At 57.8% G+C, this 20,124-nt stretch overlaps 3 protein-coding genes across 3 annotated transcripts in view; 1 reads left to right on the forward strand and 2 right to left on the reverse strand.

Annotated features, from left to right (window-relative positions):
• Positions 1–560: 560 nt before the first annotated feature.
• On the reverse strand, positions 561–12,388 carry MYBBP1A (MYB binding protein 1a). The gene is made up of 26 exons (XM_058675560.1): positions 12,133–12,388; positions 11,928–12,023; positions 11,500–11,583; positions 11,335–11,409; positions 11,141–11,248; positions 9,185–9,360; positions 8,909–9,076; positions 8,667–8,784; positions 7,732–8,027; positions 7,385–7,495; positions 6,843–6,968; positions 6,502–6,669; positions 6,307–6,406; positions 5,206–5,302; positions 4,937–5,088; positions 4,702–4,773; positions 4,474–4,617; positions 4,214–4,387; positions 3,985–4,136; positions 3,030–3,279; positions 2,830–2,955; positions 2,675–2,743; positions 2,351–2,464; positions 2,104–2,205; positions 1,517–1,665; positions 561–1,390 (listed from the first exon to the last, which is right to left on the reverse strand). Exons 1-26 carry the CDS (start codon positions 12,322–12,324, stop codon positions 865–867), a joined length of 3,945 nt encoding a protein of 1,314 aa, XP_058531543.1. The 5' UTR covers positions 12,325–12,388; the 3' UTR covers positions 561–864.
• A 267-nt stretch (positions 12,389–12,655) lies between these two features.
• Positions 12,656–20,124, forward strand: part of SMTNL2 (smoothelin like 2) — a 44,498-nt gene continuing 37,029 nt past the window's right edge. Inside the window, exons 1-2 of the mRNA XM_058675924.1 lie at positions 12,656–12,742; positions 19,883–20,078. The gene's annotated coding sequence lies outside the window, so the exon portion shown is untranslated. The remainder of the gene's footprint in view (positions 12,743–19,882; positions 20,079–20,124) is intronic.
• GGT6 (gamma-glutamyltransferase 6) lies at positions 15,086–18,293 on the reverse strand. Its single transcript, XM_004594071.2, has 4 exons — positions 18,062–18,293; positions 17,323–17,519; positions 17,119–17,232; positions 15,086–16,189 (listed from the first exon to the last, which is right to left on the reverse strand). The coding sequence occupies exons 1-4, from the start codon at positions 18,205–18,207 to the stop codon at positions 15,168–15,170; spliced, it is 1,479 nt and encodes a 492-aa protein (XP_004594128.2). The 5' UTR covers positions 18,208–18,293; the 3' UTR covers positions 15,086–15,167.

Consider the following 20,124-nt stretch of genomic DNA (forward strand, 5'->3'; position numbering starts at 1 on the left):
GTGGGAGGAAGTAGCTCTCTCTCCAGCTTCCTGCCCGAGAATGTGCTTCATGGAGGCCCACGTGGAAGGGCCAACACCCCCAGCCACCTCCACCCAATCGCTGGCTGCTGTAGCTGCTGCTGCACATGGACACACCCCACGACTTCCCTAGCTAGCAGACGCCGCGGGTCAGGCCTTCACCTCGCTCCCATCTGCACCCACCCAGACCCTTAGGCCTCAGAGCCACGTACCAGGGTGCAGCTGCCAAGCTCTCACCAGCCCTCCGCTCCACACTTATGCTGCCATCGAGGTGGTTCTGGTCTAGGGGTGCCCTTGTGGCCACAAGACCCCCAACAATTGGTTTAGACATTGCTCTTTGCCCCTTAGCAACTGGCCGGCTGTGGCTTCAATGGTGTGCAAGCTAGTGCCCACCCCCTCCCCATCCTCCACCTTGCCATGCTCTGGGGTGCCCTGGGGGCCTGACAAGCAGGTAGGGGTCGGGTGGTGGCCCCCACCTCTGCGCTGGCCGTGGCTGGGGCCCCAGCGATGTTTTCTTGTTGTACAAGAACCAGGTCCAAGTGTTGCCTCCTCTTCCTTCGGGAAGCCAGACTGCTCCTTTATTTTTTAGAGCTGCTCATTGTGAATCTCAGAGTCTTAAGAGAAGCCAAATATATTCCTCGTCAATGGAGAAATAAACTTATTTAATTCAAGCCTATAGCTTGTGTGGCACAGCAGCTGGGAGCCACCATGCCCTGTACTACCCGGCTGCCAACAGACCCTCACACCAGGCAGAGCCGGCCGGGGCCACAGGCTGCGGCCTGTTTATTAAAATTACAGTGAAAACATAGGTGTCTCTGGGGTGGGTGGAGTCTGCGCTCGGGGCACTCAGGCTTTCACCTTCTTCTTCTTGGCCCCAAACTGGAACAGGAGGGGGCCCCTGGTGGCCAATGACATCCTGGCCTTCTTCCGTGGCAGGGGCGACAGGGGAGACTTGCCTGAGATTCTCTTCTTGGGAAGGGGCTTCAGATGTGGCTTCTCAGCTACAGACTCTGCTGGGGAGATGGGGATGGCTTCGCTGACCTGGGCTGGTTTCGGGGCTTGCTGCTTTTGCTGTTTCGGGGTCTTGGCAGGGCTGTCACTGGGGACTGGACTCTTGGCAGGAGGTGTGCCATTGACCTGGGCCTGGGCTGGGAGCTTGGCCTTCATCTTCTTCCTCTTCTTGCCTGTACTGGGGGGCGGGTCTGCGGCAGTGGCTGCAGGTGAGGGTGCCTCCTGGGCCATGTCCTCAGCCTTGCGTTTCTTACGCTTCTTGGTCTCCGGCAGGAATCCCTTTTTCTTCTGCTTCATGCTGATGGGACTCTGGGGGATGCTGGGGACTTTCTTGGTGTCGTCCTTCTCCAGCTTGGGGCGCCTGGGGGAAATGAGCAAGGTTAGGGAGCATCCACCCCAGGAAGGAGTCATTGCTTCCTAGTGCTGTGGGAGGGAGCCAGCCCCAAGGCTCCCACGGCAACAGGAGGCTCCTCCTGTGGGGACTTACTGAGCTCCCAGGTACTTCATGGCCTGCCAGTACAGGTCTTGGAGACGGCTGGAGGTGTTTGCGTGCTCCCCCTGCTGCAAATTCTCAGTCATTTTCTGCTGCTGGCTCTGCAGCACGCCCAGGAGCCCGGTGAGGTCCACGGTCAGCTTCTGCAGAGGGAAGAAATGGGGATGGGGCTGTAACAAGGACACAGGGCCTTCTCCTGGATCTCTGGCCCCTCAGCCGTTGTTTCTGGAAACCTTGCTTCTTTTTCAACTTGGGGAGCAAAGGAGAATCTTCTGTTAGCCTCCCCTTTGGCGGTGGCCCTGGTCTGCCACACTATGACGGCAACAAACTTTGGGGGATACCTGAGCCCCCGCACACATGGAACAGGCTGTTTCTGAGATGGCAACTTCTAGGACACTACTTTCCAGCTCTGCCAGCACCTGGCCAAGCACTTGGGCTTTGGCCCCACTCCTGTGACCATCTCACCCCCACAGGCCCCAGCTCAGCTCCAGCCTCCCCTCCCAGACTCTCAACCCCATACACCTCCTGCTCTGGCCTTGCCCCACCAGGTTAGCAGGAACAGTCAGCTGGCCTGGGTTTACCTTGTAGCTGATGGTCCGGAGGACATTATTCAGCAGCTCCAGGGACGATGCCTCCCTCTGGTGCTCTGGCTTAGTCTGTGGCGTCCCCAGGGCCTGCAGGTTCTGAGAAGAGAATGGGGTCACTTTCTGGTACCCCAACCCTGAGAGCAAAAGGTGACAGCCAAAGGGAACAGTGTCCCCGGAACAAGCCCACAGCTCCCTGCAGAGGCCCAGGGCCCCAGAGCCCCTCCCTCTGCCTGGCCATTACCTTGGCAGCCTGTGCCACTATGCCACTTATCAGCTGCTCCCACTCGGCGTCCTCAAAGCACACCTTCAGCTCTGAGATGCACAGGGTCTTCTGCAGTAGTTGGCAGGCCTGGACCTGTGGCAGGGACAAAACCATCACCAGAGTCTGAGGCACCCGATAAGGTCCTGGCTGCCCCAGGCAGTCTACGAGGAGCTGTGGCTTTGTGTTGCTGGTTGGGTCAGCAGAAATAGGCCTGAGGTGGAACGTTGGGCCTAGGGCAGATGAGAAGTGGGAGATTCACTCAGGCCCCAGGTGGGGTGAAGGGGCCTGCCAGGTGTCCCTTACCTGGTTGTGGGGCCGTGTTGGACCTGCTATGTGCTGCACCATGACGGGGACCAGGTTCTTACAGATCATCTGGAAAACGATAGGAGCTGTGAGGTGGGGCGTGGGCTGGGCAGGGGAGCACATGGGAGGGTTTCCTAGGTGGCAGGGACACTCACTGGATGGCGTGAGAAGAGACAGAGGAACATGGGGATGGTGAGTGGGCTGTTGCGCTTGGTCAGGAAGGAGCTCAGTGCAGCTGAGTAGGCCGAGGTGACGCGCATCAAGTCCAAGCAGCTGGTGATCTGGATCCAGGGAGAGGGGGTAAGAGTCCAGGAACAGCCCCGGCCTGGCCTGCTCCGGGGCCCCTCCCACCTACCTGTGGGCCTTCGGAGTTGTTCTCGGGGCTGGCCTTCTGCTTCTTCTGCCTCTTCTTTGGCACGCTCTTTGGGGCAGGGCTCATCTTCAGCACCCGGAGCAGGTAGAGGGAGGCATTGAAGTAGTAGAAGGCGATGGAGGAGTCGGCCTGGCGGCTGGCCTGCTGCACCAGCTGCTCCAGCTGTGCGTGCACAGCATCTGCACGGGCACCCACGTCATGGTAGCATTGCCGGGTCCGGAACAGGTTTTCACTGTGGGAGGAAGGCATAACTGGTCACCACACACCCACCCTGCCCAGCAGAGACAACCAGAAGAGGATCCTCCAGTCCCATGTCACAGAAAAGAAACCCGGAGTCAAGACAGGATTTGGTCCAGGCTGCAGAGGTTTCGGGGTGAAAGCCCTGTGCTGTCTCTCACCACATGCCAGACACCCCAACTCGGCCCAGCCCATAGCCCCATCTGCACTCCTCTCCTGGGCCAGTGTGCTAAGGACCCTACATGGCCTGCAGGAGGGACGCTTGCACATGTGTGACCTGGGGTTAGCAGGGACTGTAGGGGGGCATGCTGGTAGCCACCCTCTGTTCCCTGGGGCCCTCTGGCTTCTTCATACAGAAGATCCATGATCCAGCACTGATGCCAGCAGCTGCCTCTGGCCTATGGCACAGCTCTCCCCAGGCCAGAATGACTGCTGAAAGCCCTTCTGTGGTTCCTGGTACCTCTGCTGCCCCAGGATGCTGTTTCTCCCACCCACAGTGCGCTCCTTGCCCTCAGCCCTCCTCACGGCAGTCACATGACAGCTGGTGTAGGCGGTGACGGCCCAGCTGACACTAAGCGTTGGGGCTATGGATGGACTAAAGACAGACTGTGAGCACTCAGGCTGTGCACGTATCTTTGCTGCAGTGGGCAAGGATCAAACCTGGGAGCCCCGGCAGGCCCGCCTGCCCCGGCATGCTCACGTTAAGATGCGGGCTGTCTTGTGTAGCAGGTCGCGCTCCTGCTTGCTGCCACCGCTGCTGCGCCGGATGATGCTCAGCAGTGGCTCAATGAGCTCCAGGATCAGGGCGTTCTCGGGATGCTTGCTCACCAGCACCTCAATCAGATCCAGCACCTGCAGCCGGCAGCAGGGTCAGCCCAGGTCCGGCCTGGGGCAGGGGGTAAGGGGCTGGGGGATGGGCAGCTGCTCACGCGGATCTGGAAGTCCCGCCGCAGTGCCTTCTCCTTCTGCAGCTTCAGCTTTCCGTCCTGTCGTGCCTGGATGCGCAGCTTCTGCTCGGCGAAGAGACTGGCCAGGTTCTTGTCCAGTGCCATCATGGCCTCGTCATCCAGCTCCTCCCCGTCGTCCTCACTGTCCCCTTCACCCTGAGGGGCAGAGTCATCAGCTTGGACTCAGAGGCCCGCGGGCAGATGCCCACCCACTTCCTGTCCCCTGCCTGGTCCCAGCTCACCAGCGCCTTCCCGGCCCGCAGCACCTCCATCAGCTGCTCACGGAAACCTGGGTCTACGTCCTTGTCGCGTTCCTCCTCACTCTCATCTTCCTCCTCCTCATCCTCGCTATCAGAGTTCTTGTCCTCATCATCCTTGTCTTTGTCCTGCAGGGGCCACAGTGTCACCCTCCCCACTGCCCCAGGCCTCCCACAGTGCCCCGCCCCCATGGGGACCTCTGCACTCCTCACTTGCTCCTCAGCAGCATCATCGGTCACCACCACGTTGTCTTCTGCATCCTGGCTGCTCTCAGGGTTCACCACCTAGGACGAGTCCCGGGATGCTGCCATGGCCCGACACCCTCAAAGCACTGTGTCTCTTGGGCCCCCTGATAGGCTCCACCCAGGGGACACCCCACGACAGATGGACACAGCAGCACAGACCATCTGTGGTCAGGGGGATGCATTCCCCAGGGTCCCAACTTACAACCAGGATCAACTCCAGGGCCCGGTGGGTCAGGTGGGAGCAGATATGGCCAAACACGTTGCGGGCGACCCGGCGCATCAGGTGGCTGGGCTTCGAGAGCAGAGTCAGCAGGATCTCCACCATCACCTCCACCCATGGAGGCTCCTCAGAGTCTGCAAGTGGAGAGAGCGCTGAGCTGGGACAGGCCCTGCCTCACCCCAGGTCCCTTGAGTGCTTTTAGAGTCCTCCCCCACCATCCCCATCCCTTGGCCTAAGGAGCCGTGACCCACTGGTTTTCTTGGCTCGGGGTCGCTGGGCTGTCTCCTCCATGCTCTTCTTGATGCAGGCCTGGATGTCCCCAAGAAGATCACAGCTCTCTGCAGGGCTCTGTGAGCAAGGCAGGATGGAGATCAGCAGCATGGCAAGACACCTGGTCCCCACTGAGCCAGGTGAGGGGGTGTCAGCAGGGGTCCCCGAGCAAGCACTCTCCCACACCTCTGCCATTGTGCCTCTTAGTTCCCAGTCTAGAAGCTAAAACCACAGCCCAGCAGCAACCAGGAAGCCAGGGTGCTAAAGACCTGACTGAAGTGACCATGGGAAATGCCTCGGGTGACCCAAGTGAGACATCCGGGCTCCAAGTCAAGAGGCAACCACGGGGGTCAGAGATGCTGCCAGCACTGAACATGCAACATGGAGGAAAGGGCCCCAGGGACTTGTTAGAAGGGGTTGGAGTTCCAGCACACGACACAGTGAGGGTCATATACCCCTGTGAGGCAACACCCCCAGGTCCAACAGAACAGCTCAGTGTGGCTGAGGAAAACACAAGATAGGACTGCAGGGGGTAGCATTGAGAGGGTGAGGCCAGCACTCCAAATCATAGCAGTCCTGGCTGGCTCAGGTGCTTGGGCCCCTGCACCCACAGGGCAGACCTAGGTGGAGCTCCACGTTCCTGGCTTTGGCCTGGTCACTGTGGCCATTCAGGGAGTGAACTAGCAGCTGGAAGGTCTTTCTTTCCCTCCTCTGTATCTTTTTCAAATAAATAACTTTCAGCTAAAAATAAACACAATAACCAAAGCCCAGGACCTCATTTCTCACTGATAGGGGATGGGGCCTCCCCTCCCATCTGTTCCCTCACAGTCACCATCTTGCTTAGCAAGGTGCATCCATGAAATTGTGTGGTCCTGCGTATGTCCCCCTGCTTTGCTGCAGGGTGGAAGGGCTCAGCCAATGGAGATTTTACCTGGGCTCTGGCTCAACCCAGGATGGGCTCCCTAGGAGACTGCCCCACTTTAACCCCTTCAGTCGCATCTCGGGTCACTCAGGCAGCTCCAGGCTTCCAAGGCCTCACGACATGTGGCTCATAGCCCCTCCCTCCTTCCAGGCCATCGTACCTTGAAGAGATTGATGCCTACAAGGAGCAGCAGGTGCTGGAAGGCAGTGGCCTTGGCCTCTGAGGAACGGGCCTCCAGCTCCTTCAGGGTCTGCAACATCCTTGGGGATGGGGGAAGAAAAGGGCATGGCTTCAGGCCACCCTGCCAGTCACACACACGTGTCCTACCCATCCCATGGGCATCCCAGGCTCTCACTGGTCCCAGGCCTCGCGTTGCTGCGTTGTGAAGGGTGTCACAGGGGTCACGTTGCGGCTGTGGTTCAACAGTGTGTTGGCCAACTGTAACAGGCGGTGGGTCCAGAGCTGCCCGCCCAAAGCCTGGGCTGCTGCCTCCCGGACAGGCGAACTGAGGGCCTGCAGCAAGCTGCACAAGCAGTGGCGTGAGATCATAGGGCTTGGCTGGGCAAGTCACCCCCTTCCCCACCCCAGGGTTTACCCCTTGCTCCTGTCAGTACATTGGGACTGCTGGGCCCCTCTGCTGTGGCTCCTACTGACAGGGTGGGGTCAAAACCATCCCTATCCCTAACCAATGCTCACCTGAAGAAGCCATCGCTGATGATCTCTCGGTCCCGGGCCTCCAAGGGCACGGAGAACTGATGCTTTGTTTCAGGGATCTGAGCTACAGGCTTCTTTGTTTTAAAGAATGAGTGGAACAAGCAAAACCTGGGCCGGAAGGAGAGCAAAACGTGTTATCTTAGCACAGGCATGTTTATTTTCATGTCTATTTATTTGAAATACAAAGCAACATAGAGACATCTTCCTTGTGCTGGCTCATCCTCCTAACGGCCACAACAGCCAGGGTTGGGCCAAGCTGGAGCCAGGAGCCTCATCCAAGTTTCCTACTTGAGTGGCAGAGGATGCAGTGGCAGTGGCAAGAAACCGGAGCAGAAATAGAGTACCCCAAGACTTACAACAGCCTCTGGTATGGGCTATGGCATTCCAGTTGGTCATTGAGCCCACTGTGCCCCACCAAGGGTGTATTCCCGACCCTGGGGAAGGCAGCCCCATGGCAGTAAGCATTCTGCCTGGGGCACAGTCCAAACCAGGAAGAGGCCAAGGCCCCTGAGCACAACTCGCACCTGGCCAACTGGTTGATCAAGGCCTCATCCTTCTCCTGGACCATGTGGTCTATCATGCTGACCAAACGATGGATGATCCATTTCCGCAGCCGGAACACGGCTCGCCCAGGCCTGGAGGTGGGTGGGAGTTGACAGTCAAGGTTTCAGGAAATGTGTGGAGATGCCATAAAATGGGGTACCACTTGGCCTCACTGTGAGAGGTAACTAAGGCCCCCCTGCCCTGTTCACCAGCCCGTGACCACTTCAGGACCTCAAGGCTTCCTTTGAAAGCCAAGGCATCTCCTCTCTTCCTTGGTTCCACGGGAGGGAGGGTCCCAAGCCCCAGACACCCCTGCGGGACCACTCACATGGAGGGTGCAGCTTTCTGGGCTTTCTTCTGGACACCGGTGCTGAAGTCAAGCAAGGAGTCCAGCTTGGGCTGGATAAACATCTCCTGCAACCAGGCCACGTAGCCCTGAAAGGCCTGGGGACTCAGGAACCTCACGACGTGCCAGAAGGTGGGGATAGCAGGGAGGCCCTGGTTGGTGATGGATGTGAGATCCACTAGCACAGCCAGCTGCTTCTCGGGGTCATCCTGACTTCCCTCCAGGAAGGTGACCACCAACTTGGTCAGCTCAGGAAGAAACTTGAACTTGTTCTGGATCTGCAAGAGTCAGGTATGGGGCAGGGGAGATGGAGACCCAACCCAAACAGCCTCTTCCACCACATGCTAAACCAGACCCGAGGCCCTTATATACTGGCCCAGAGCTGGGACTCTACAACTTCACCACTTCTGTCGGCAGTCAAGGCCTCCTAGAGCCTGACCTGTGCCCCGCCCCCGCACCTAGTTTCTGCAGGTGGGAATCAGTTGCTTTTCTGGTGATGCAGAACAGAGGAGGGAGGGTTAAGAATACTGGGCCCACCCCCTACACTGGCTTGTTGCCTGTGACTCTTGGTCCAGACACTGGCCCCTCTACCAGTCAGTGGGCAGGTGCGGCAGCCCCCTGGGATGGGACACTTGGGTTTGAGTTTTATACAGGACAACGAAACACAGAAAAGCCTGGATATAGCTTCTCAGAGTCATGGGATTGTGCAAGGTGCGTACCTGGGCTACCTTTCCCATGCTTGCCGATAGCTGTGGCTCTGTTCCGTGTGAATCTGGTTCCACACCCAGGAAGCCAGGCCTCTCAAGAGGCGAGGGGCTGCTGGCAGTTCACCCAGAGGGCAGTTGCCCTAGGTCCCAGGCCCCTACCTGGCCAAAGCTTCCGAGGGCCCTGCTTCAACCACATAGGAGTGTACCCACCTGTGACGTGACCATATGCTCCCCCATAAGCCGAGCCAGGTCTCCCCGCAACACCAGCTGCAGCTGCTCCTTGGACAGCAGGGGCAAGGCTGTGCCCAGCAGGCGGAAACACATATAGCTAAGGGGGATGCAGAACACAGCCCAGTCAGAACTCTGGCTGGACCCTAGGATGATGCCCACCCACCCGAATTCTCCTCCCCGCTCCCCTGGCAGAGAAACCCAGGGACACATGCCACACGCACTTGACTGGCCACAGCTGCTTCTGCAGCAGCCCCTGTTCCACGACTTGCTTCCAGAACTGAGGGAACTTGTCCTCCTCCAGTGCCAGGCGCAGCATGCCCAGGGTCACAGGCGGCAGCTTTTGCTCTTTTTTCATCGAGGCAGCGGCCCGCCGCAGCACTTCCACCAGCCTGCAGCGGGCAGAGGGCAGGCATGGCTCAGGGCCTGACACACAGGACACCCCAAAGGGTGTGGTGTATATGTGTGAGGGGGTAAGCGCTCCACCCGATCCCCCATACCTGGGGATATACTCGTTAGAGAAGAGGTTGACTGAGCCCATCAGCTTCTGCAGTTTGGCTGGCGCCTTCTTCCGGGCCAAGAGGAACAGTTCCAGGTGCTCGGGTGAGCTGAGTATCACATCCAGGTCGGTGCTGAGCACCTTGGGCAGCAGTCCTTGCCACAAATTGTCCGGCACCTGTGAGCAAGAGGACCCCACCCCCAGCGGCCTCAGTTTCCCTGCAGGTCTGGCCACAGGCACACAACCCATCAGAGCGGGGGATGGCCACTGGCTACCCCACTGGCCTCAGACGTTCCAGCTCCCAGAAGCTGGGCTTGTAACAGACACCCCGATGCTACCTGCCCTCTGAACCCTTCTTGAGCCACTTCTGACATACAGGTTCCAGACCTCAGTTTCCTGGGTAGGGCAGGGGTGACCCACATGGGGCCCTGCATTGAGCAGAACAATGGCAAACCTTTGTATTGCCTGGCTACACCCAGGGCTCTGTTCCAGGCCTGTGCTGCCCAGGAAGCAAGCCCCCAGTAACAGAGCATAATGGCTGGGCAGTCTTGTCTAGCGGTTAAACACTGCTAGTCTATGCTGGGGTTTAGGGTCTGATGGCTCAGGTGATGGGGCCCCTAAAACCCACATGAGGCCACCTGGATGGAGTACTTGGCTCCCCGCCAGTCCCAGCTGCTGTTGCAGACAATTAGGGACTGCATCAGAGGATAAGAACTCTACTTAAAAAACAAAAAAAAACACCACCAAACTAACCTGCAAGGAAAGTGCTTTAAAAGAAAAAACACCAAGTTTCACAACTTAATGACAAAAGGAGTGGAAAAATTTCAACTTCTCACATAGGCCAGAAGCTTCAATGAGCTTTAGAAACATTAAAGACAATGTTACCAACCTACACCAATTACTTTCTAGGCTTCTCAACATTGTAACTAAAAGATTACAGTCTGTGTAATCTTTATACCTGGGACTTCAGAAAGCTTGCAGAATATGGGATTAAAATGTGAGTTTATGGGCCCAGCCCCAATTCTAATCCCTGCTTTCCATCCAGCTCCCTGCTTGTGGCCTGGGAGAGTTGTGGACGGCCCAAAGCCTTGGGACCCTGCATCTGCCTGGCAGACCCAGAAAGAAGCTGCTGGCTCCTGGCTGGCTCAGCTCTGACCATTGTGGTCACTTGGGGAGTGAATCAGCAGATGGAAGATCTTCCTCTCGTCTCCCCTCTCTGTATATCTGACTTTCCAATAAAAACCAAATAAATTAAGAAAAAAGTTGAATTTATTTTGATGCAAAAATTTTAAAAATCCACACATGTGAATATGTGAGCGGTTAAAAGTTCACAGAAATATGTAATCACAAAACTACACATAATTACATTTTTACATTAAGTTAATTTTCATCTTCCTTGAACTAATTTTTAATGGTTTATTTACTTACTTGAAAGAAGAGTTACCGAGAGGTAGGTTTTCCATCCACTGGTTCCCTTTGCAAAGGCTGGGGTTGGGCCCGCATGAAGCCAGGAACTTCATCTGGGTCACCCATGTGAATGGCAGAGGCCCAAGTGGCTGGGCTGCCCTCCACTGCTTTTACCAGGTCATCAGAAGGGAACATAACAGCCACGACTTTAACTGGCACCTCTATAGATGCCAGCGTCACAGGCAGCAGTGGAACGTGCTGTGCTACTGTCAGCTCACAACCTTTCCTTTTCTGAAAGGCAGCGATTTTCTACAGCTGGTTCACTACCCAGCCAGGGCTGGGTCAGGCACTTGGCAGCATTTCTGGGCACATTAGCAGGAATCAGACAGGAAGAGGAGCAGCTGGGACTGGCACCAGGCCTCTGATGTGGGCCAATGGCATCACCAGTGGTGGCTAAATCCTTGCTGCCACACCATCAGTCCCCTTCCTGAAAACCTCCCAAAGAGCCCCCGGTGCTCCTACAGTCAGAGTGCAAGCAGGGAAGCCGTACCTCAGACAGGATGTCCACCAGGGCCCTCCGAGGTTGCTCCTGCAGATGGTTATGGTGCTGGGCCAGGGCCTGCAGCACCTTCACGCACTCCAGCAGCGCATCCAAGTCCTGAAACCCACAGAGAATGTGTATGAGCGGGGGCCCACTGGCTCCTGGACCCTACCACTCCCACGGCGGACACCCAGAGCTCTCACCTTCACCAGCCGGCCCGACTGGAAGAGGGCGAGCACCCCAAACAGGTTTCCAAAGAGACTGGGTCTCATTGTGGCCTACAAAAAGGATTTAAGGCACAAGTGAGCCAGGCCCATCCCTGCGCCCTGGTGTGCGGAGCTCCCCCCCACCCCGGCTGTCTCCCTCACCTTGGTCAAGGAATCCAGCTTGTATTTCTCTTGGATCTGCTGCAGGATGCTTAACAAGGAGATGTCTTCAAAACACTGTAAGAGCTAGAGAGAGAGCGCGGGGCTTGGGGAGTGGCCCTGCCACTCACCAACCTTCTCGGCTCCCTACCCTCACCCCAAAACGCTCTCTGAAGCCGCTCACACGCCCAGATCCTTGCCTTTCCACCTTCGACAACAGCTCCCCCGCCTACTCCCGAAAGCAGAATCTCCTTCAAGCTCCTCCCAGCGCCCGGGCGCATCCCAAATCCCATCACTCCCAACAAGTGAGCCTCCCCCCACCCCCGCATCCCCCAGGCCTGTCAATGCACGGGCCACGTCGGGACCTGGCTGCAGCCCCACTGTGCCCACCCCACTGTGCAGGCAGGCCCCGCTCGCAGCTGCCCCCTCACCTGGGCCAGGGCCAGGCTGTAGCACGGCCGAGCATGTTCGCGCATCATCCCGAGCCCAGTGATGAGGCGCTTCAGGGCGTACTTCATTTCCGACCCCTGTGAAGGCAGAGCCGTGGCCAGCCGTTAGCGGCCAGCGGCGACAAGAGTTCGCCTGCCCTGGCGACCACGTGCCTCCCCGCGCAGCCCCGTCCCGCACCAGCCATACCTCCGGCCTGGCCCGCAGGTATTCCAGCAACTTCTCCGTAGCCTCCAGCCGCGTCTGCTGCTCCTCCTTGGCGATGTCCCAAAACAAGTCCAAGAACTCGCGGCTGTGCTCCAGCAGGCCGCGGCGGTCGGCCTCCGTCACCTCCTCCCAAGACATGCGCTCGGCAAGCTCCTGTTCCTCCACCTCCGCCATGATCCCGGAACACGTGTGCTCGACCGGCCGACGGTCGCTTCCAGGTCAAGCCGCCGCGCACGCGCGCTGGGGCAGCCGGGGAAGAGGCGGGGCCTGGGCGGAGTCAGGGCGTGCCTGGGCGGGGTCTTCTTGCTCCTGGGCGGGACCTGGCCGAAGTCGGGAGATTTCTGGGCGGGGTCAGGGCGTGGCATGGGGGCCTGGGAGGAGTCTTGGGGAAGTCTGGGTGGGGCTTGAGGGCTTGAGCGGGACCTGGGTGCCTGGGCGGGGCCTGGGCGGGCGGCTCTTCCGCCCTTCCCCCTTTTGGCTCTTCCGCCCTCACTAGCCTGGCCTAGCCGACTTCTTTCCCGTTTCCTGATCCTATCTGCTCGTCTAGCTGTGGCGCGTCTCGCCGGCATCCTCTTCACGTCTCCTTGGACAGGTTTCTGAAAACCCTGACCCTCGCGGGGTCCCAGGGCGGCCCCCGGATTACAAACGTGGAGCCCCTCGTTATGGATGCCATAATTCCTGACCCCTATGGGCGCTAGATGGGGCCTTGGGAATAGGGCCCCTGCTGAGAAAATAAACAGATATATATATGTACATATATATATATTTTAAATAGACAAACATGTTTTTAAAAAGACAATTAGGGAGAAATGAAGAAGGAATTCAGGGGGCCTGGGGAAACGTGGAAAACACATCATTTTTCTTTTTTAAGATTTATTTTATTTTCATTACAAAATCATACTGAGAGGAGGAGAGACAGAGAGGAAGTGGAGCTGCCGGGATTAGAACCAGTGGCCATATGGGATCAAGGTGAGGACCTTAGCCACTAGGCCACGCTGCCGAGCCCAAGCACATCACTTTTTAATATTGCTGGTCGCAGGTTTGAGTTCTGACTGCTCCACTTCCCACCCAGCTCCCAACTGTGGCCTAGGAAAGCAGTCGAGGATAGCCCAAAACCTTGGGACCCTGTACCCGCCATGTGGGAGACCCAGAAGGAGCTCCTGGCTCCTGGCTTGGGGTCAGCCATTTGGGGGTATGAACCAAAAGATGCAAGACCTCTGGGTATAACTCTGCCTTTCAAACCTCTCCTCCCCCAACCCCCTTTTTTAAAATAATATTTATTTATATTAGAAAGCAGATTTTAGAGAGAAGGAGAGAGAAAGAAAGATCTTTTATCTGCTGGGTCACTCCCCAATGGCTACAATGGCCAGAGCTGAGCTGATCCTCTCCCATGTGTTGGAGTTGGGCCGTCCTCCTCTGCTTTCCCAGGCTACAAGCAGGGAGCTGGATGGGAAGCGGAGCAGCCAGGATTTGAACCAGCACCCACATGAGATGCCAGCACTTACAAGGCAGAGGATTAGCCAGTTGAGCCATCACACTCGTCCCTCCGGGAAAACAAAACAAAACAAAACAAAAAAAACTTTTGAAAATAAAAATATTTCCAGTTACTGGTTTGAGGGGGTGTCCACCTCTACCAGGAGGTGAAGTTTGACTTGAGAGCTGAGGGATAAGGACTCCAGGTCCTTATCCCTGGGGCAGAGATCTGAGAGCTGCTTCGCTGACATCTTGGATGGGAGCTACACAGCTAAAGTGGACCCCAGCACCAGAGGGGCTGAGCTGGCCAGGGGTCTCAGCAGCAAGACCCTGCAGGGCCCAGAATGGGATGTCATCCATTCCGTGTGTGACGGGAGGTCCTCCACAGTGTCTTGGGCAGGGACAAGGTTGGGTCAGATTTGTGTTTCTGAAATGATTCTGGCTGGTCAGTGAGGAATGCAGGATGACCCAGGGCAGGAGACGATGGTGGATGGCTTCAAGGCCATAGAACCACAGGGCAGGTGTTGTCTGACGTGGACCTGGCCAGGAAAGGCAACAGGTTATGACATTTTAAAGGAGAAGAAAAGAGACAGAAGCCAGGTTTGGGGCTAAAGTAACTGTGTGGATTGGAGTGCCCTAGGAGAGCTTGGAAGTGATGTTCTTGGGGGTGGGGCGAGGCAGGCAGGGAAAGAGAAGTCTGGAACTTCAAAGCTGCCGTGACTATGGGTGGGTAAGGAAGTTGCTCTTGGCCATGGCCTTGGATCAAGAAGCCCTCTGCAGAACACTGTGTCAGGAGAGACCCCTCCCCAGCTCCAGGCCCATGTGCCCGGAACCCAGGGCACCTGATCCTCAGCCCTCCTCAGTGGCTGCCTGGCTCTGCTGTCTTCTCAAGTGAAAGTGAGAGATCTACTTTGTAAAGACAGGGCCGGCAGGCAGCCAGTTGAGCAGGGCGGAAGCAGAAAGACCCTGGGGCAGGCTGTGTCCCCGGGGGACGGGTCACTTGTGTTGGTGGGAAATGAACCAAGAAGCACCTAGGAAAGGACCTGGAATCCAAGGAAACCTACCCTTTATTTTATTTGCAGTCTGGTTGAGGGAGCGTGACCAAGGGTGGCTTGGAAGGGAGGAGGAGTGCTAGCAGGGCACAAGCTCTGCCTTGCCCTGCTCCCCGGAGCCCAGAGCCCAGAGCCCAGGCTGGGGACTTGGTCGTCCTCCCCTGGCTTGTCTTGAAGCTGGATGGGTTTGCCCTCTGTACCAGCCCGAGGCCATCTGTTCTCTCCTCATTGTCTTCAGGCCCCTGGGCTGATATAAGAGCCAGCAATTGCACACTGCTGTGGGAGAGCTTTGAAGAATGCTTGTGCAAGCCCTGGATGCTGGAATTGGAGTATAGATCACTGACTGGGCCAGATGTGGATGGAGCCAGCAGTGAACGCATGACTGATAATGCACTATTTATGCACTTGCACTTGTCCTGCTGGCTCCTGCTCCCAGGCTTGGAGACAGCAAGTCTGTTCCCTGCCAGATGCCGTCCCTGTGCCCCCCCCACCTTAGAGCCCCTGGAAGGGACAGCAGCCTTTGGGGACACTGGAGACATGAGCGTGTTCTGCATAGGCGGCAACTTGGAGCAGGGTCCCTTGGCCACAAGTCCTGGGGCTCCCTGTTGGCCCCTGCTGCTGCTGGGTTTGCGTCCCTGCCAGGTAGCTGAACAAAGCATGAGTCACGGCTTTGGCCATCTGTGGGGTCCCTGAAGCCACCAGTCCCAACACATCAGCCTCTGTGTCACCGGGGCTGCCACGGAGGATGAGGGGGCAGGCCCAGGTGCTGGGCGTAGCTCCTGCCCCCAGGTTGCTGAGCAGAACCCCCGTGCTCTGTGACAGGTGTCCGGAGCCAAAAGAGCCATTGAGGGAGGAGGTGAGGAGGAGCACGGAGCCGCTGCTGTCCACGGTGGCCAGGACGCTGCTGCCAAGGGACCCGGCAGTTGGCAGGAGTGATGGGCAGGGGTCAGGGCTGGGTCCTTTGGAGTGTAGAGCTGCTTCTAGCTTCATTAGCATTTCTGGGCCAGCTGAGGGGCTGGGTGTGGTGAGCAGAAGCCCCTGGGGCACGGGGAGCTGCAGGGCTGGCAACAAGGTGGGAACAGGTCCCGTGGAAGGTGCCTCCAGCCCCAGGTCTCTGGCCAACAGGCTCAGAAGGGCCTCCCCAGCGAGGTCTGGGGTGGGGGCATGCGCCGCTCTGCGGAGCACATCTGCCAGCTGTGGGTTGGTGGCTCTGGCCCCAAGACCCAGGGGCGTGCCATCGGCGTGGCACAGTAGGGGACACAGGTTTCCTGTACCCTGGGCCGCCAGAGCCTTTGCCAGAGTGGCGTCCACCGTGAAGCCCTCTTGAGCCAGCTTGGTGGGCCCCAGCAGCAAGTGTGGCCAGGACAGATGGCCAAAGCGTGCGTGCAGCAAGTGCAGGGTGGGCAGGGTGGCTGGCAGCCCCAGGCCAGGGGCCAGCGCCTTGGCCGGGCCTGATGTCAGGGCTGTGGAATTGCCCGAGGAGCTGTTGTGGAAGAGGCCCCAGAACACGGCACCTGGGAGAAGACAAAGGAGTCACGAGGGCAGGGCACACCCAGGTGAAGACTCAGGGGCTTGTCTGAGCTCCAGGTCACTGACTGAGTTTGGGATTAGCAGTTACTTGTCACGTGCTAGTGTGATGGCTCAACTGGCTAATCCTCCACCTACAAGTGCTGCTGACATTCCATACGGGTGCTGGTTCATGTCCTGGCTGCTCCACTTCCTATCCAGCTCTCTGCCTTTAGCCTGGGAAAGCAACAGAGGATGGCCCAAAACTTGGGGCCACTGCACCTGTGTGGGAGACCCAGAAGAAGCTCCTGGCTTTGGACTGGTTCAGCTCTGGCTGTTGTGACCATTTGGAGAGTGAGTCAGCAGACGGAAGATCTTTCTCTTCTCTATCTTTCCTTCTGTCTGTAAATCTGCCTTTCCAAGTCTTTGTTTGTTGGTTTTAAAAAATAAGGGGTTATGGGCCCGGCGGCGTGGCCTAGCGGCTAAAGTCCTCGCCTTGAAAGCCCCGGGATCCCATATGGGCGCCGGTTCTAATCCCGGCAGCTCCACTTCCCATCCAGCTCCCTGCTTGTGGCCTGGGAAAGCAGTTGAGGACGGCCCAATGCATTGGGACCCTGCACCCGCGTGGGAGACCCGGAAGAGGTTCCAGGTTCCCGGCATCGGATTGGCGTGCACCGGCCCGTTGCGGCTCACTTGGGGAGTGAAACATCGGATGGAAGATCTTCCCCTCTGTCTCTCCTCCTCTCTGTATATCCAGCTTTCCAATAATAAGAAAATCTTTAAAAAAAAAAAAGCACCAGGGGGTTACTTGTTAGGCCTGGACTCCTGGCTCACAGTCTAGGGTCCTGCTCACTCATTGGCCTTAAGGTCAGGGCCTCCGACCCCCCAAAGCCCACCCAGGCCCTGGCAGGGTAGCTGCCCGTGTCATGTCACTTACCTAGCCCTGTGGTGTGAGGGTGTACCACTGCCAGGCACAGAGCAGCGCCCACTCCGGCATCCACGATGTTACCCCCTGCAACAAGCAGCTCTTGGCCCAAGTGGGAGCACGTGGCTGCCATGAGCAAGGGGCTGTCACGGGAGGGGCCCAGGTCATTAGACCCAGCCACCCCTCCCCTCATCCTCCCCCCCAGGGGGTGCTGACCTGCCGGACTGATGATGGCCGCATGATGGTAAACGCCAGAGTGGTGAGTGTGTCCCCCAGGGGGCAGGGCTGTGGGGTCCGAGTTAGAGTCATCCCTGGCTTGGAGCTGCCTAATGGCCAGGGAGCAGGCAACGACCAACAGCAAGAGCGCGGCGGCAATGCGGGCGCAGGTGCCGGGCAGCCCAGCAAACTTGTATCTGCAGAGAGGAGGGCGGTGCTGAGCCAGGGCTGGGCAGGTGTGCGCCAGAGAGCTCTGACAGAAGCCAGGGAGATGTCCTCCGCCCCTGCCCCGCTCTGGATGTCAGATTTTTACAAGAAAAGCATGAAATTGCCAAGGAGGAAATGGGGGTCCTGGCCCTGGGGAGGAGGGGGGAAGAACTTGTGCGATAACACCTGCAGAGGCAGGGTCTAGCCAGTGGTGACTTAGGCAGGAAGGAGGGGAGCAGGGCTCAGCCAGGTGTGGCACCGATCTGCCTGACAGGTGTCCCTGGGACTGGGACCTTTGGCAGCAGACAGCACAGGGGCTGGCTTTGGTACTAACGTCCCGTCAGATGCATGGAATTTGGAGGGGCTGGCTCTGGCTGGCTCTGGGATTTGAGCCCAGGGTCCCCACACTCAGCAGGAAAGTCCCTGGAGTGGAGCCAGGCCCAGGGCTGCCTGGCTATCTTGGGGGCTCCTGGGAGTTGGGGAGGACTGCCCAGCCTCTACCCCGAGGAGTCATGACCACTCCCTGACTCACCGGGCGTAGTCCTGGGGCTGCCAGGGGTAGGGGACAAGTGGCTCTACTGTCTCTTCCTCTGCTTCTTCCTCTTCCTCTTCCTCCTCCACACTGGGCTCCCAGAGCTGTAGCTTGTGGTAGAGCACGGGCTCGGCGGTGCCTTCCATGGCCTTCCTGCCGGCTCCAGCCCTCCTGCCCACTTGCCTGCCCACGGAGGCTCAGGCCAGCCCCAGTGGGCGGGTCGGAGGTGTGGTGACCTTGGGAAAGGGTGGCCTCAGAATCTCAAACAGGTCTGGGCAGGGCGTGGGCAGGGAGGTGGCAGGGAGGCTGGCCTATTAGGACATGAGCCTGAGGGGCTCTCACCATGGCTTCCCGGTGCCCTAAACTGTTCAGAGTTGCCATTCACTTGCTGGACCCCTCTCCTTTTTGCGGGGAGCAGGCGGGTCAAGTGGTTGTTGTCCAGCAGGTGGCGCCATCGCCCGGAAGCGACCTTTCCCCTGGGACTGGCGACAGGGACCTGTGTGGCTCAATGGTGCTTGCAGTGCTTGGAACAGACCCAAGCTGGAGACTGCCCAGCCGCTCATTATCAGCTGAATGAATGGCGTAAGCCACACAAAGGGATACTCTGCTTACATGAGCGAGAATGGACCATTGACAAGGAGGTGCAGGTCTGAGCGCATGTGCCACGCTTCCTGGATGCCGTAGAGAGCCCAGCAGCAGGCGAGGCTGCCTTCCGCTAGTGACAGGTTAGCGGAGGAGGCACAGGTGGTGTTGTCTGCTCTTCCAGGGGTTGGCTCCTGGTGGTGTGGGTGTCTCGATAATTCATCAGACTGTACTTTTATGGCCAGGGCACTTGTCACTGTATTGTGTGTCAATAAAAATACTTGAAGAAAAGTCCAAGTGTTAGGCCCGGTGCGGTAGCCTAGCAGCTAAAGTCCTCGTCTTGCACGCTCCAGGATCCTGTATGGACGCCGGTTCTGGTCCTGGTGGCCTCATTTCTCATCCAGCTCCCTGCCTGTGGCCTGGGAAAGCAGTCAAAGACAACCCTAAGCCTTGGCACCCTACACCCGTGTGGGAAACCTGGAGGAAACTCCTGGTTTCTGGCTTCAGATCAGCTCAGCTTCTGCCATTGTGTCCATTTGGGGAGTGAACCAGCAGATGGAAGATCTCTTTGTCTCTCCTTCTCTCTCTCTCTCTCTAACTCTGTCTTTCCAGTAAAAATGAATAATTTAAAAGCCGCTAAAGCCCAGGTAGATCAGCTGAATCAAACCCGAGCCTCTGAACTGGAGCATCAGCTGCAAAACTGCAATGATTTCAGTCAAAGCACCCATCTTCTGGTCCCTCCCTCAGCCCCCGGCCCACGCCAATGCCATCAGCATCTGACTGTAACCCCCAGGCCCCGTAGTAGTCACGGAAGCCCCCCAGGTGGTCCCGTGGGCAGCAGTGCTAATGCCACCAGAATGGCTGTTGAATGGCTCATGCTGGGAGTCGGGGTGGAGGCAGTAACAGCCAATGGCTGGCGGCCCCTCCTTCTATGAGCATGTGCTCTGGCAGGCCTGGGGCTCCCTCCAACCAGGGGGTATCCCAGAGACAAGGAACAGTTCAGGCCAGCCACTAGGATTTCTACAATCTGTCCTAGTTCCAGAAGGGACTCTGGCTCAGACAGGCTGTGTGTTTACGAAAGACTTCCCCCAGGTTCACTCTAGTTGCACCCCCTGCCCCGGGGGTGTGCTGGGGTTTGACTCTAATGATAGACTCCGCGACAACTTGAGGGTGGCTTTTCTTTGCAAGGTATCTCTGTGCTATGTCCAGATTCTTTGCATTAAAAAAAAAAAATTCCAGGTAACCCCAGCTGCAGGCATGATTGGAGACAGTGTTTGAGGCCTTCAGGAACAAACAGGCTGGCAGGAAGGAGAAACCGCTCCCAGCGTGGAACGGGTACTGGATGCTGGAGCTGAGCAGGTGACTTCTGAATGCCACCGTGGTCCTTTTGCTAGAAGAGGGTCTTGGATAGAACTGGAGCTCCATTGACTTCAGGGTAGGTCTGGTGGCACTCTGAACCGATACCTGGCTGCTTACTTCCA

The sequence above is a fragment of the Ochotona princeps genome, chromosome 17, assembly GCF_030435755.1.
Source record: "Ochotona princeps isolate mOchPri1 chromosome 17, mOchPri1.hap1, whole genome shotgun sequence".
NCBI classification, from domain to species: domain Eukaryota; kingdom Metazoa; phylum Chordata; class Mammalia; order Lagomorpha; family Ochotonidae; genus Ochotona; species Ochotona princeps.

What these genes read in the sequence shown, in the direction of transcription:
- MYBBP1A (XM_058675560.1), bottom strand. Translation starts at nt 12,324, where the DNA reads ATGGCGGAGGTGGAGGAACAGGAGCTTGCCGAGCGCATGTCTTGGGAG. An exon ending in AGTCGGGCCGGCTGGTGAAG is followed by an intron (nt 11,249 to 11,334) that starts GTGAGAGCTCTG and finishes TGTGGGTTTCAG; the next exon opens with GACTTGGATGCGCTGCTGGA. An exon ending in TAGTGGCACAGGCTGCCAAG is followed by an intron (nt 2,206 to 2,350) that starts GTAATGGCCAGG and finishes TTCTCTTCTCAG; the next exon opens with AACCTGCAGGCCCTGGGGAC.
- GGT6 (XM_004594071.2), bottom strand. Translation starts at nt 18,207, where the DNA reads ATGGAAGGCACCGCCGAGCCCGTGCTCTACCACAAGCTACAGCTCTGG. An exon ending in CAGCCCCAGGACTACGCCCG is followed by an intron (nt 17,520 to 18,061) that starts GTGAGTCAGGGA and finishes TCCTCTCTGCAG; the next exon opens with ATACAAGTTTGCTGGGCTGC. An exon ending in CCCTCACACCACAGGGCTAG is followed by an intron (nt 16,190 to 17,118) that starts GTAAGTGACATG and finishes GTCTTCTCCCAG; the next exon opens with GTGCCGTGTTCTGGGGCCTC.